Below are 12174 nucleotides of genomic sequence, written 5' to 3'. Positions count from 1 at the left end.
CTCCCATTTCAAACTCACAGAAAGCCTTCTAGTCCCAGTGCAGGGAGGCTGGTTGCAGCTGTGCCAGGTTTTCCCCTCCCCAGTAGCACTGTATAATCTCTGGATGCCCCATTTCCACTTAATCTGAATAAGTCAGAAATCCTCTCGTGCAGAGGAGTGGCAGCCCCAGCCCTTGGCAAACAGTGCAGAGAGCACTCAGCCCTGCTGCTGGGGTGGCTCTGAGCCTTGGCGCAGCTCCTGCCCAGAGGCAGCATTATTTCCATCCCCATGTTAAGGGTTGGGGGGGCCAGGGAAATTCTTGCTGGGTGAAGAAAAGGAAAGGTAGCCTGGCCCCGAAACCTGCATAGGGCAAGAATGGGGAGATGGCAGCTCGGCTGCCACCCCACCCTATGTACTGGGTGGGACCAGTCACCCTTCAGTGCTTTGGGTTTGGAGTGAGTTTGGGGTGTGATGGCTCCAGGCACTTCCCTGCCTTCAGGGCAGTGCTGGCTGCACCCACAACAAGTCTGGCTCTGTGTGCCGGGGGGTGATGTGGCACTCGTGGGATTCAGGCAGTAATGGGGTAAAAGGCCTACTCACCCTATTTCCCCCATAGCCCTAATGAGGCTTCCCAGTCCTTCAAATGCAGCTTCATTATCACCTCTGTGCCTTGGTTTCCCCTTTTGCATCACACAGCAGTGTCTCCATCCTTGGTGTCCTGTTTCTGGGGTCAAACAGCCCAGGGCTGTTTTGGGGACTTGTGGTGACCTGGGAGGGGCCCTGTCCCTCTCTGCCTGCGGGGTCCTGCTGTGCTGGTGGAGCCAGTGCAGGAATGTGGGGCTGGGAGGGCCGTGCGTGGTGGGGGCACGGGGACAGCTTGGCCCCTCGGCAGTGGGATGGAGCGAGTCGGTGCAGAACGGACGCTGCCATGGATCTGCTGAGGGTGCTGCTGGTGCTGGCTGGGATGGACGCAGCTGCTGGCCTGGGTGAATCTGGGGGGCTGCGAGGGGCTTCCAGTGGGTAGTGGTGCTGGGGAGGGGTTTAAGGGACTGTGTGTGGCTGGGGGGCCTCCCACTCACTGCTGTGCTCCCAGCTCTGTTGCCCTATGTGCCCCGCTTGGCCCCTGATGCCATGCCAGGGAAGGTGACGGCCACCACCTTTGTGCTGGAGAGACCCCGCTGCATCTTCGACCCCCTTGCCAATGCCTCTGATGCCGTCTGGCTGGCAGTGGCTTTTGCTGATGGTGAGGGTGTGTTGCAGTGGGGGGCATCGGGGGTGTTCACCCCCAGCTGCTCACCCCACATCTGTGCCACGCAGCCTACACCGCCTTCAAAAACCCCACATCCAGAGCTGAGGTGCCCCCATATAAGGGGCTGCCCACCGCCCGTGCCTACATGACACTGGAGATGGCGGCAGCCGCCTATGGATGCTCAGCTCCCGGTGCAGCCGTGCTGCGGGTTGGCGGGGACACGGAGTGCTGCGGCCGGGCACCATGCAATGGGCCACTGCCCTCCCCGGGGCCCTACAGGTGAGGTTGTGGGATGGGACATCGCACTGTCCCCATACCGGTGCTAGAGGTGTGCATCCTGCAGGGTGAAGTTCCTGCTGATGGGCTGCAGTGGCCCCAAAGCAGAGACGAAGTGGTCTGACCCCATCCTCCTGCGGAGAGGTACTGGTGGGAATAGGGCTGCAATCTCCTTGCCACCACCCCAAAACCAAAGGGGGAAAGAGCTCCCCAATGTCCCCGTACCACTCTAACCCCGGGTGCCACCCCTCACCCTGTGCCCTTCCAGCTCGCAGCCTGAGCACCATTGACCCCACACCAGCACGTCGCAGCAGCACCGCGGTCATCATCGCCGCCATCCTGGCCAGCCTGGGTGCCGCGCTGGCCATGGCCATGCTGGGAGCTGTGGGGTACGAGTGGGGCACGGGGACTTTAAGACTTTTTTTTTCTTAAATTGGGAGGGTTGCTGTATTTTGGCGATGGGATGGGGTGGTTTCTGTGGTGTTTGAGCTGCATGGACCCTGCTTGATCCCTCACCCATCTCTCCTTACAGCACCCATGTGTGTGTCCCGCTGTGCTGCCAGGACCCAGGTGCCCACCTGCCCTACAGGACCCACCACGTCCCTCCAGCCCTGCCCCACATGCTGCCCCCTGCCTGCATCTGTGGCTGCACGCCGCAGCCCCGTGGCCCGTGGCCCACCAAGTAAACTCATTTCCATCCTTAATCGCTTCTTTTGTTGTCTTTCAACCCAACCACCAGGACATGGCCTGGATGTGCTGGGTGCGCCATTCCTACAGACCCCCAGGGTCAGCCTGGAGGGGCTCTGAGTGCAGATGGAGCTGTGGGTGTCCCCGTGCATTGCAGGCAGTGGGACCAGCCTAACTCAAACCGTGGCTCTGTGATTGTTCTATGATCTTGGGGCACACGGCTCATACAATGCTGGATGCTTTGTTCACCATGGGATGGGGACACCGGCACCCATCTGGGGATGGCATTTTGGGACCCACCCGTGCCACGAGCGTGACAGTGCTCAGCACACCACCCAGTGGGCACCCAGCCGTAGCATAATGCTCTGCAGGGAAACGAGCCCGACCTGTTTGCCGCGGGGCTGCGGCCGCGCAGGAATGTGGGTGGTTGGAGACCGCAGGCGGGTCCTGTGGGGGGGACAAGGCATTTGTCCCCCGCCCTGCGCCCGCACTCCGAGCTCAGCGCCAGCACCATGCGCCCGCTGCTGCTCCTGCTGCTCCTGCTGCTGGCCACAGCCCACGGCCTGGGTGAGTGTGCAACACGGGGGGCTCGTGGAGCCACATAATGGGGCGGGGGATGGTCTGCTGGCCCTGCTTGGGGTGTCCCCTGTGCATGCAGAGGGGGTCTGTTCTGGAGGGTGGGTTTTGTGGGTGACACCCGCAGATTGGGACCCTGCTTGGTGTCACCAGGCTCAGCCCACAGCACAGCACAGGGTCCCCTGGGGTGTCCCTGATGGTGGCACTGCCTGCTGCCTCTTTTCACGATATTTGCAGCATCTGAGCCCAAAACGGGTGGTGGCTGCGGGGAGCTGCTCTCCTCCCCATGTCCAGATCCCACAGCCACCCTGTTTCTCATTGCTCTGCTGCAGACAAATTGTCCTACAGACCCCGCCTGGCTGACCTGGAGGGCCGTGTGACGGGCAGCACCTTCGTGCTGGAGCAGCCCCGCTGCATCTTCGACAAGTACAACACGGCTGAAATCTGGCTGGTGGTGGCCACCCGTGCAGGTGAGTGGGGTGATGGAGGGATGGGGCTCTATTGGAGTGCTCCCCTTCACTGCCACCCCTATCCCCGCAGGCATGGGTGACTTCAATGACAGCGCACAGCCGGGGATGCCCGAGTGGAGCTTCCAGCGCTTCCCTGCCAACACCTCAGCCTACCTGACGCTGGGTGCCATGCAGTATCACTACCGCTGCCTTGAACCCAATAGGGAGCTCACCGTGCTGCGTGTGGGCAGCGAGACCAGCTGTGCTGACAACGCCTCCGTACCCAACTGCAATGGGCCCCTGCCCAGCCCTGGGCCCTATTGGTGGGTTGTTAGGAACAATTTCTTCTCAGAAATGGCAGTGATGCAGTGGCACAGCTGCCCAGGGAGGGGGGGATCAATGTCCCTAGGGGTGTTAAGAGCTGTGGGGATGTGGCACTGAGGGATGTTTGGGGTTGGACTGGGGGATCTGAGAGGACTCTTCCAGCCCTAGAGATTCTGTGATCTCCTCGCAGGGTGAAGTTCCTCGCGCTGAATGACTCTGAGTCCATAGCCACCACGCAATGGTTGGGGCCCATCACACTGAGGACAGGTACCGGGGTGAGGGTGGCCCACAGTGGGACAGTGGGGCAGCTGAGGCACAGCCCCATTGTGCTCTCCCTGCAGCCCGAGCGATCCCCAGCAGCCCTGGGACAGGCAGTGGCCGCAGCGGTGCCATGATCGCCATCACCGCCATCCTGTCGGTGCTGCTGGCCATCCTGCTGGCCGCCTTCCTGGCCATGCTGTGCAGGTGAGTCCCATAGGGCACAAGGGATGGCGATGGGTGACAACAATGTGCCGTATCCCCATGCTGTGTCCTCCCCCAGCTCCGAGGCGTGCGGTGTGGGCAGCTTCAGGCCGGACTCGGCGTCCATCCATCGCTACAACACCCACCACGTGTACGACCAGTCGGCCGCACGGCTCTGAGGGGGGACACCGTGCCACCATGTCACCGTGTCACCGTGCCATCATGTCGCTGCCCTCAGCGATGGACTGGGGCATAAACAGATTCATGTGTGCCGTGCGTCTGCCTCTGTCTGTGGGCTGTACTGGGGGAGGGCTCAGCTCACACCGTGCTGTGCTGTGCATCACGAGGCGCTTCTGCCAGGCTCCCCCCATGGCACCTGCACCTGGGAAGGGAACACCTGCAGTGCTCATGAGCAAATATTTGGTTGTGAGAAGCAGAAAATCCTGTGATTTCCAGAACAATGATAATGACTGCCTCACTGCCAGCTGCCAACCGCTCCCAGCTGTAGGGCAGCTTGTCCCCATGCTGTCCCTGTAGTGATCCCACAGTGCCCCCGTAGTGTCCCCACGGAGCCTCCACATTGTCCCTGTGGTATCTCCAGGGTGTCTCTGTGGTCTCCCTGCCAAGACACCATGGTGTCCTCAGGGTGCCCCAGGTGTCCTCAAGGGGTGCTCATGGTGTCTGCCTGGTGCCCCATGGTGTCCCTATTATGTCCCCATGGCGTCCTCACAGTGTTTCCACGATGTCCCCATGATGTCCCTCCCTATGATGTCCCCATGGTACCCTCGTGGTGTCCCCAGGGTGTCCTTCTGATATCCCTATGATGCCTCCGTGGTGTCCCCATGGTGACCCCTGGTGTCCCTGGGCTGAGTGCAGGGTCTGGCACAGGGTGGCACAGGGTGGCACAGGATGGCACAAGGTGGTCTGAGGATGCACCAGGGGTACATGGAGTTTTGGATCATTAGAGCACTTTCTGTGTGAGAAACACAGCACGGTGCCGAGCTGTGGGCTGCAGCACGTCCCGCTGCCCCATTTGGGGGGCTCAGAAATGTGGGGGTCCCTGCAGCCCCCACGAGCCCCGTGGCCACGCTGCGCACGATCCGCCCCGCCCACAGCCCCAGGCCCCGCCCACGCTCTATATAAGACCACGCCCATTTCCTTAAGCCCCGCCCACCTGCCCAGAACCGCTCTCTGATTGGCCGCCCGCCGTGCCGGCCCGCACATGGGCTCAGGGCTCAGTGGCCGCGGGTTCGGGGCCGCGCTCCGCTGCCCGCTCCTTCTCTCCTTCCCTCCCTCCCTCCCTCGCCATGGCCCGGCGCAGCGTGCTGTCCATCCGCATCGTGGAGGGCAGGAACCTGCCCGCCAAGGACATGTGAGTGCTGCCGGGACCGGGGGTTGGCATCTTGGTTCTGCATGCTGCTTTGCCTCCGGCCCCCGGGAGAGCTTTGGGGTATCCCTCCCCAGGGCTTTACGGTGACTCCCACCCAATGCATTGGGGTCCCTATAGGGTGGGTTTGGGGTGACTCCTCCCAGCTCTTTGGGATGGCTTCAGGATATCCTCCCCCAGTGCTTTGGGATTTCCTCCCTGGATGGCTTTGGGATTACCCCCTGGATCACACTGGGGCAGCCCTTCCTTTAGGATTTCCCCCAGGATGGCTTTGAGGTGACCCTCCCAGCAGTGCCCGTGCTTTGGGGATTCCCGTCAGGCTGAAGTGGGGTGTCCCAGCAGCTCTGAATGCTTTGGGGCCACCCCTGGCTCCGTCCCTTTTCCAGCACCTGCTGCAGGGGTTGCTGTCCTCATCGGGTGGGGATTTCCCTCCTGGCAGCCCCCAAAGGGCTGTCTGTGCGTCCCAGCATTATTCCAGCTCCCATCTCTACGGGGCAAGATTTGGGGACAGCACTGGGTGGGATGGGGACAGCCCAGGGGGGATCCGTCCATGGGGAGCCACTAAGGAGCACTGCAAAATGCGGGAAAAGCAGCAAAAAAACCCCGCAGCCGTCATGGAAAAAGAGGATAAACAAGGAAAGAAGCACAGCTTCTGGCTTTTTTAAGCTCCGTGTGTCAGGGCTCGTGTTTTTCAGTTCCTTGGCACGATGCCCTGCGGGGACCTTGAGCCGGCGCGGGGGGGCTTTGCCTTTCGGAGGACAGAACGCGGCTTGGGATGGTGCCACGGGCACAGCTCCATCCCTCTTCGCTGTGCTCCGGGATTTACGGCACCCCGTCTCTCCGCCATTGGGATCGCTGTGATTTCCCTATGGAAATCCGAGATGTCACAGCGCTGCTGTCGGGTCAGAGTCTGCCCGCAGCCACCCACCCACCCACGGCACGGTGTGTCCCCGGGCACGCTGACACCGCTGCCCCATTCTGCTCCCGCACGGCACCGCTAGGATTTCAGCGCATTTCACCACCCTCACCGACGCTGCTTCCAGGCTGAGCTCCCTGCCTGCCTGCTCTGTGCTCCCCTTCATCCTACGAGCCCCTGCCCGGCGCTGCTTTGGCACCGGGACCCCACGCTGTCCATGAAGAGGCGGAATAACGCTCTGCTCTATGGCACATCGCTGGGCTCCTCCCTGCATTACCAGCGCAGGAAGACAAAGAGCATCCCCTGCTTTGTGTGCGCTGCCCGGGCAGATGGCATCGGGCTGTGTGTGCTCAGCGCCCGCTGAATGGTTTGCACAAGGCAGGAAATGTCAGCAATACTGCGGGGTTAATGGTGCTTCATCCGCTGCGCTCGTGTCGAAGCTGCCCGCAGGGGAGCTGGCTCTTAGCAACCGGCGTGACACGGGGCTGCCCTGCGTGGGGACACCCCGGGACGGGGACACCCGTGTGGTCTCCAGGATGCAGCGCGTGGGGACAAGGTCCCTGCAGCTCCAAGGCAGCTCTCAGCTGTTTGCTTTTCCTTGTTTATTTTACTTTCTCTAACCTGCTGCTTGTCACCTCCCAAGCAAACCCATCATCCCAGCCGCGTGGCTCCTCCTGGACCCCTCCGGTCCCCTGTGCTCCCCCAGCAGCTCGGGGCACCAGCACCCCTGGGAGCTGCCAGCCCCACACTGAGGACCCAAAGCCCTTCGCCCCCATAACCAGCACGGTTCCACCAGCTCCGCCGCCTCCGGCCCCAGTGAGTCACCCTCCTCAGGAACTGAGCTGGCCATAAAGTGGTGTTTTTTTGGCAGTAGCACACCGGAACGTTGACCTGAGCTGTTACCAGCTCACTGAGCACCGCTGTGACCATGGGTCTGTATCACCACAGTGTCCCCAGGGTTGTCCCCATCCCTGCAGAGGGATCTGGGTTCTGGGTCCATTTTGAGGCTTGAAGGGCCGGGTTGGCTCCTGGAGCTCCTGCTTTGGGGAAAGGGTGGAATTTGTTTGTTTCCTTTCTGATCTGGACAAGGAGCTGCCATCAGCTGCCAGCAGGATGCTGTGGTCAGGGCTGGGAAGTCGGGGTCACTGCGGTGCTAATGGGGTCATGCCATTGCTTTCCAGCACGGGGAGCAGTGACCCATACTGCATTGTGAAGATTGACAATGAGGCCATTGTCAGGTGAGCAAATCCAGCCCTGCTGCCCACTCCCATCTGGCTCCCAAAGCTCTGCTTTGGGCTTGAGACACGGATCCCAGTGCCCAATAATCCATGGCCAACCCGTAAGCCACCCCAGCCACTGGTGCTGTGCACCAGTCCTGGTCATCTGATGTTGGAATGTCACTGGTGCCATCTGTCACACAGGACTGCCACGGTGTGGAAGACGCTGTCCCCATTCTGGGGGGAGGAGTATGAGGTGCAGCTCCATCCCACCTTCCACAGCATCTCCATCTACGTCATGGATGAGGATGCACTCAGGTACAGGCAGAGCACTTTGGGGACAATGCAGTGTTGGGTTGGGAAAGGCAATGCTCAACCCCATAGCAGACAGCAGAGAGTCCACACATGGCTGTGCAGTTGAGGGCTTTGGGACATCCAAACTGCCTGGCAGCAAGGGGTGGCCAAGGAGCTCTGCGTCCCCTTGGTGCCACCCTCCGTGCCACCTCCCTGTTGTGTCTTGCAGCCGTGATGATGTTATTGGGAAGGTGTGCATCACCCGCACCATGCTGGCAGAGCACCCCAAAGGTAGGGGACAGCGGGGTGTCCCCAGCCCTACACCCAGCCGTGCCCCCATGCCCCCTGCCCATGGTGCCCACTGTTCCCACAGGATACAGCGGCTGGGTGAGCCTCAGCGAGGTGGACCCCGATGAGGAGGTGCAGGGGGAAATCCACCTCCGTGTGGAGCTCCTGGAGGGCGGCCAGCAGCTGCGCTGCACCGTGCTGGAGGCCAGGTGATGTTGGGGATGGGGACGTCCCACTTCTGGGGTGACAGCTTTGGTGGTCCTGGCTGCTCCGTGACTCATTTCCCCATTGTACCTGAGGAAGTGGGGAGCTAAGGAGGGGAGACAGAGAGCAGTGGGTGCCCACTGTAGGGATTCTGGAGGCTCACTGGGAATTTCACCCTGTCCTCCACAGGGATTTGGCCAAGAAGGACCGGAACGGTGCATCCGACCCCTTTGTCTGTGTGAGCTACAATGGCAAAACACAGGAGAGCACTGTGAGCTCAGCTCAGCTTATCCCCATCCCTGATGTCCCCATGGGGGTCGGGTGGATGTGACATGGGGACAAAGCCATCTCCTTTGCAGGTGGTGAAGAAGTCCTGCTACCCTCGCTGGAACGAAGCCTTTGAGTTCGAGCTGCCTGACCCCCCTGCAGAGAAGCTGTGTGTAGAAGTGTGGGACTGGGACCTCGTCAGCAAGAATGACTTCTTGGGCAAGGTGAGCTCCCAGAAGCACCCACATGGCCCCATTACTGGGGTGGGATGTAAGCCTGTCCCAACCTCCTCCAGGTGGTGGTCAGCGTGCAGGGGCTGCAGGCAGCCGGGCACCAGGAGGGCTGGTTCAGGCTGCAGCCGGACACAGCCAAGCCCAGGGAGGAAAGGTGAGTGTTTTGGGGTGTCCCAGAGGGACATGCTGTGGGGTGCATGGTCTGGCTTTGCTCTCCATGTTCCTACAGGCGCCGGGGCAGCCTGGGCTCACTGCAGCTACAGGTGAGGCTGCGGGATGAGACAGTGCTGCCCTCTCACTGCTACCAGCCCCTGGTCCAGCTGCTGTGCCAGGAGGTGAAGGCAGGGCACCAGGTGAGGTCCCTGCAGAGCCCCAATGGGATGTGCTCATGGTGCCTGCTGCCACTGTGCCACCACGTCCTCGTGTCCCTGCAGGCTGGCGGGGTGCACCTGGTCACCCTCCTCGATGAAACCACCACGGCTGAGTGCCGGCAGGACGTTGCCATCAACCTGGTGAAACTCTTCTTGGGCCAAGGGCTGGTGAAGGAGTTTCTGGACCTGCTTTTTAAGCTGGAGCTGGCCAAGCCCTGTAAGCCTCGGGCGGAGCAGGGCTGGGTCTTCCTTACCTCTTTTGGTGCTGTAAAACCTCTGGCGTGCTCTGGTTGGGAACCCATTGGGTTCATCCCAAGGAACTCATTAGCTAAAGTTGGCTGAAGTTGGTGGAGGCAGGTGATGTGTGGTTGGGAAATCCCTGTAATTCCCTGTAATTCCAGTGAAAATGAGCAGGGCGTAGGTGGTGGAAATGCCTGGTGGGTGACCTGAGATTGCTCCACAGACTTTCTCCTGTTTCACAGGTGAGCCCAATACTTTGTTCCGGAGCAACTCCCTGGCCTCAAAGTCAATGGAGTCTTTCCTCAAGGTGATGCTGCCCAAAATCCCCCTTCTCCACAGGGAGCTTCACCCCAAACCCTGCTCTTTCCAGCTCACCACAGCTTCACACTGTCCTAAGGGGAGGGCACGGGGAGCTGTGCCTGCCTGTGGGGCCAAGAGTTGGAGAAAACCCCCTAAGGTTGGATGCTGTGGTCCCCTGGGCAGGTGACAGGGATGCAGTACCTGCATGCGGTGCTGGGGCCCACCATCTCCCGGGTGTTTGAGGAGAAGAAGTATGTGGAGCTGGACCCCAGCAAGGTGGAGATCAAGGATGTTGGGTAAGGTGCACGGGGGCTGCAGTGGGTGGGGGTGCTCGGAGTGCTTGGGACTGATGGGGTCTGTGGTGCCTGCAGGTGCTCGGGGCTGCACCGTGTGCAGACAGAGAGTGAGGTGATGGAGCAGGGCCGCCAGCTCCTCCAGTCCTACCTCGGGGAGCTGCTAGATGTCATCAGCAAGTCAGCTCCTACCTGTCCTCCTGTCATCCGTGCTGCTTTCCGGCAGCTCTTCCAGCGTGTTGGGGAGCGCTTCCCCCAGCATCAGGTCAGGTCCAAATCCAGCAGTGGGGGATGGAAGAATGGGGCGAATTTGGTGTTGCACCGTGCCATGAAGAAGCTGTGGGTGCCTCATCCCTGGAGATGCCCAAGTTCAGGCTGCACGGGGCCCTGGGCAGTTTGAGCTGGTGGGGGGCAGCCAGCCCACGGCAGGAGTTTGGAACTGGGTGGGCTGTGAGGTTCACACAACCCTGAAGCATCATGAAGTATGGTGCCATTGGGAAGGACCCTCACACATCTCGTGCCTCCGGTGGTCGCAGCACACTCAGTTCGTGGCCGTCACCAGCTTCCTGTGCCTCCGCTTCTTCTCGCCAGCCATCATGACCCCTAAACTCTTCCACCTAAGGGAGACGCATGCCGACGCGCGCACCAGCCGCACACTGCTGCTGCTGGCCAAGGTGGGACATGGGGACAGCGGGGAACGGGTGACACTGGAGGCAACGACTCCACCATCCCATGGTCTGCAGGCTGTGCAGATGGTGGGCAACATGGAGCCAGCGGCAGGGCGGGCCAAGGAGGAATGGCTGGCCCCGCTGCAACCCGCCCTACAGCACGGAGCCTCCCAGATGAGGGCCTTCATCACCCGGCTGGTGGGCACGGAGGAGGAGGAGGAGGATGGAAAGGGGTGGCCGTGTGCCCCCCGCACTGCTGTGGTGAAAGAGGGGCTGCTCTTTGTCCACAAGACGCGGGGCAAAGGGCCGCTGCTCGCCTCCGCCTCCAAGAAGCTGCACTTCTGCCTCACCAGTGAGGCCCTCAGTTTCAGCAAGAGCCCCAGGGCGGAGGTAGGGGGACACGGGGTGGTGGGATCCCACTGTGGCATGAAGAGCACCGAGCACTGTGTCCCCAATGGCAGAGGTGTGGCTCCATTGCTTTGGCCAACATCCGCGCGGCCGAGAAGGTGGAGGAGAAGAGCTTTGGGAGCTGCCACGTCATGCAGGTGGTCTACGTGGATGAGGCCGGGCAGCAGGAGACGGCGTACCTGCAGTGCAAGGTGGGCTGGGACGGGGACGGGGCTGTCACCCACCAGGGCGCTGTATGACCACACTGTGTCACCGTGCTGCGCACCACCGCAGTGCGTCAACGAGCTGAACCAGTGGCTGTCCGCCCTGCGAAAGGTGTGCGGCAACAACCCGCAGCTGCTGCACGCCTACCACCCCGGTGTCTTCCGGGGGGACAAGTGGAGCTGCTGCCACCAGAAGGACAGGACGGGTACGGGAGTGTCGGGATGCAGGGTGGGGGTGGTGGAGTGGTGTCCCCGCCATTTTCAGCCCCTCTGTCCCACAGGGCCAGGGTGCGGCCGGACACGGCACAGCATCACCCTGCAGGACTGGAGTGATCCGCTGCAGCCCGACGTGGAGGCGCAGCGCCTCTTCCAGCACCTCCACGGCCTGCAGCAGCCTCTCAGGTTGGATCCCAGAAGGGGGGAAGGCCTCCTGCGTGCTCTCTGCCCCACAGCTAACCGCCCCCTTTCTCCGCAGGGAAAAGTACTGGCAGCTGATGGAGGCGGGGGGCCCTCAGAACGGCCCTCGGGGCTGCGGTGAAGGTAGAAGTGGAGGGGAGAACAGAGGGAGGGACCCCCCAGCGCCCCATCCCCGCCAGAAGCGCTGTGTTTGGGGTCCGCTCCCCGCCCCAGATGGTCTCAGTGCCCCATGCCCCCCCACCCCAGGACCCCCGCTGCCCCTCGAGCTCCGCCGGCTCTTCGAGGCGCTGCAGGACCTGGAGCGCTGCCACCGCCAGCTGCCCCCCGCCCTGCAGGAGCTGCAGACGTGATGGAGCGGGCAGGGATGGGACGGAAGGGAGGGAGGGAGGGGGGCTGTGCCTCGAGTGTGGCAATAAAGGTGCAGTTCCGCCCCGCGCCGCGTCCGGAGTCTTTGTAGGACACGTGC

General features: G+C 61.8%; 3 protein-coding genes across 4 annotated transcripts; all 3 read left to right on the top strand.

Annotated features, from left to right (window-relative positions):
* Positions 1–981: 981 nt before the first annotated feature.
* LOC116227869 (uroplakin-3b) lies at positions 982–2463 on the top strand (the record flags this gene model as incomplete). The annotated part of the gene is given in 5 exon segments (XM_090122281.1): positions 982–1222; positions 1297–1507; positions 1572–1648; positions 1773–1945; positions 2068–2463. Coding segments are annotated over 5 exon segments (825 nt in total), but the record flags the coding sequence as incomplete, so codon positions are not given.
* A 211-nt stretch (positions 2464–2674) lies between these two features.
* LOC116227840 (uroplakin-3b-like protein 1) lies at positions 2675–4364 on the top strand. Its single transcript, XM_031591335.2, has 6 exons — positions 2675–2758; positions 3100–3237; positions 3308–3539; positions 3731–3807; positions 3882–4005; positions 4082–4364. The coding sequence occupies exons 1-6, from the start codon at positions 2704–2706 to the stop codon at positions 4179–4181; spliced, it is 726 nt and encodes a 241-aa protein (XP_031447195.2). The 5' UTR covers positions 2675–2703; the 3' UTR covers positions 4182–4364.
* An 859-nt stretch (positions 4365–5223) lies between these two features.
* LOC116228155 (ras GTPase-activating protein 4-like) lies at positions 5224–12160 on the top strand. Of its 2 annotated transcripts, XM_031591824.2 has the most exons (20): positions 5224–5374; positions 7487–7543; positions 7727–7840; positions 8046–8107; positions 8190–8313; positions 8498–8579; positions 8668–8799; positions 8871–8962; positions 9038–9161; positions 9243–9396; positions 9662–9726; positions 9903–10015; positions 10091–10277; positions 10549–10686; positions 10756–11070; positions 11142–11279; positions 11362–11497; positions 11573–11693; positions 11767–11831; positions 11955–12160. In XM_031591824.2, the coding sequence occupies exons 1-20, from the start codon at positions 5310–5312 to the stop codon at positions 12056–12058; spliced, it is 2388 nt and encodes a 795-aa protein (XP_031447684.2). In that variant the 5' UTR covers positions 5224–5309; the 3' UTR covers positions 12059–12160. The 2 variants fall into 2 exon arrangements, with proteins under 2 accessions (XP_031447684.2, XP_031447682.2); XM_031591822.2 differs by having other exon boundaries at positions 11767–12160.
* The last annotated feature ends 14 nt before the right edge of the window (positions 12161–12174 follow it).

Source organism: Phasianus colchicus, chromosome 21, assembly GCF_987193195.1.
Source record: "Phasianus colchicus chromosome 21, bPhaCol1.hap1.1, whole genome shotgun sequence".
Classification (NCBI taxonomy): Eukaryota; Metazoa; Chordata; class Aves; order Galliformes; family Phasianidae; genus Phasianus; species Phasianus colchicus.
This window is presented reverse-complemented; position numbering and strand designations above follow the sequence as displayed.

What these genes read in the sequence shown, in the direction of transcription:
- LOC116227840 (XM_031591335.2), top strand. Translation starts at nt 2,704, where the DNA reads ATGCGCCCGCTGCTGCTCCTGCTGCTCCTGCTGCTGGCCACAGCCCAC. An exon ending in GGTGGTGGCCACCCGTGCAG is followed by an intron (nt 3,238 to 3,307) that starts GTGAGTGGGGTG and finishes CTATCCCCGCAG; the next exon opens with GCATGGGTGACTTCAATGAC. An exon ending in GCCCATCACACTGAGGACAG is followed by an intron (nt 3,808 to 3,881) that starts GTACCGGGGTGA and finishes CTCTCCCTGCAG; the next exon opens with CCCGAGCGATCCCCAGCAGC.
- LOC116228155 (XM_031591822.2), top strand. Translation starts at nt 5,310, where the DNA reads ATGGCCCGGCGCAGCGTGCTGTCCATCCGCATCGTGGAGGGCAGGAAC. An exon ending in AGCGCTTCCCCCAGCATCAG is followed by an intron (nt 10,278 to 10,548) that starts GTCAGGTCCAAA and finishes CGGTGGTCGCAG; the next exon opens with CACACTCAGTTCGTGGCCGT. An exon ending in CGGCGTACCTGCAGTGCAAG is followed by an intron (nt 11,280 to 11,361) that starts GTGGGCTGGGAC and finishes GCACCACCGCAG; the next exon opens with TGCGTCAACGAGCTGAACCA.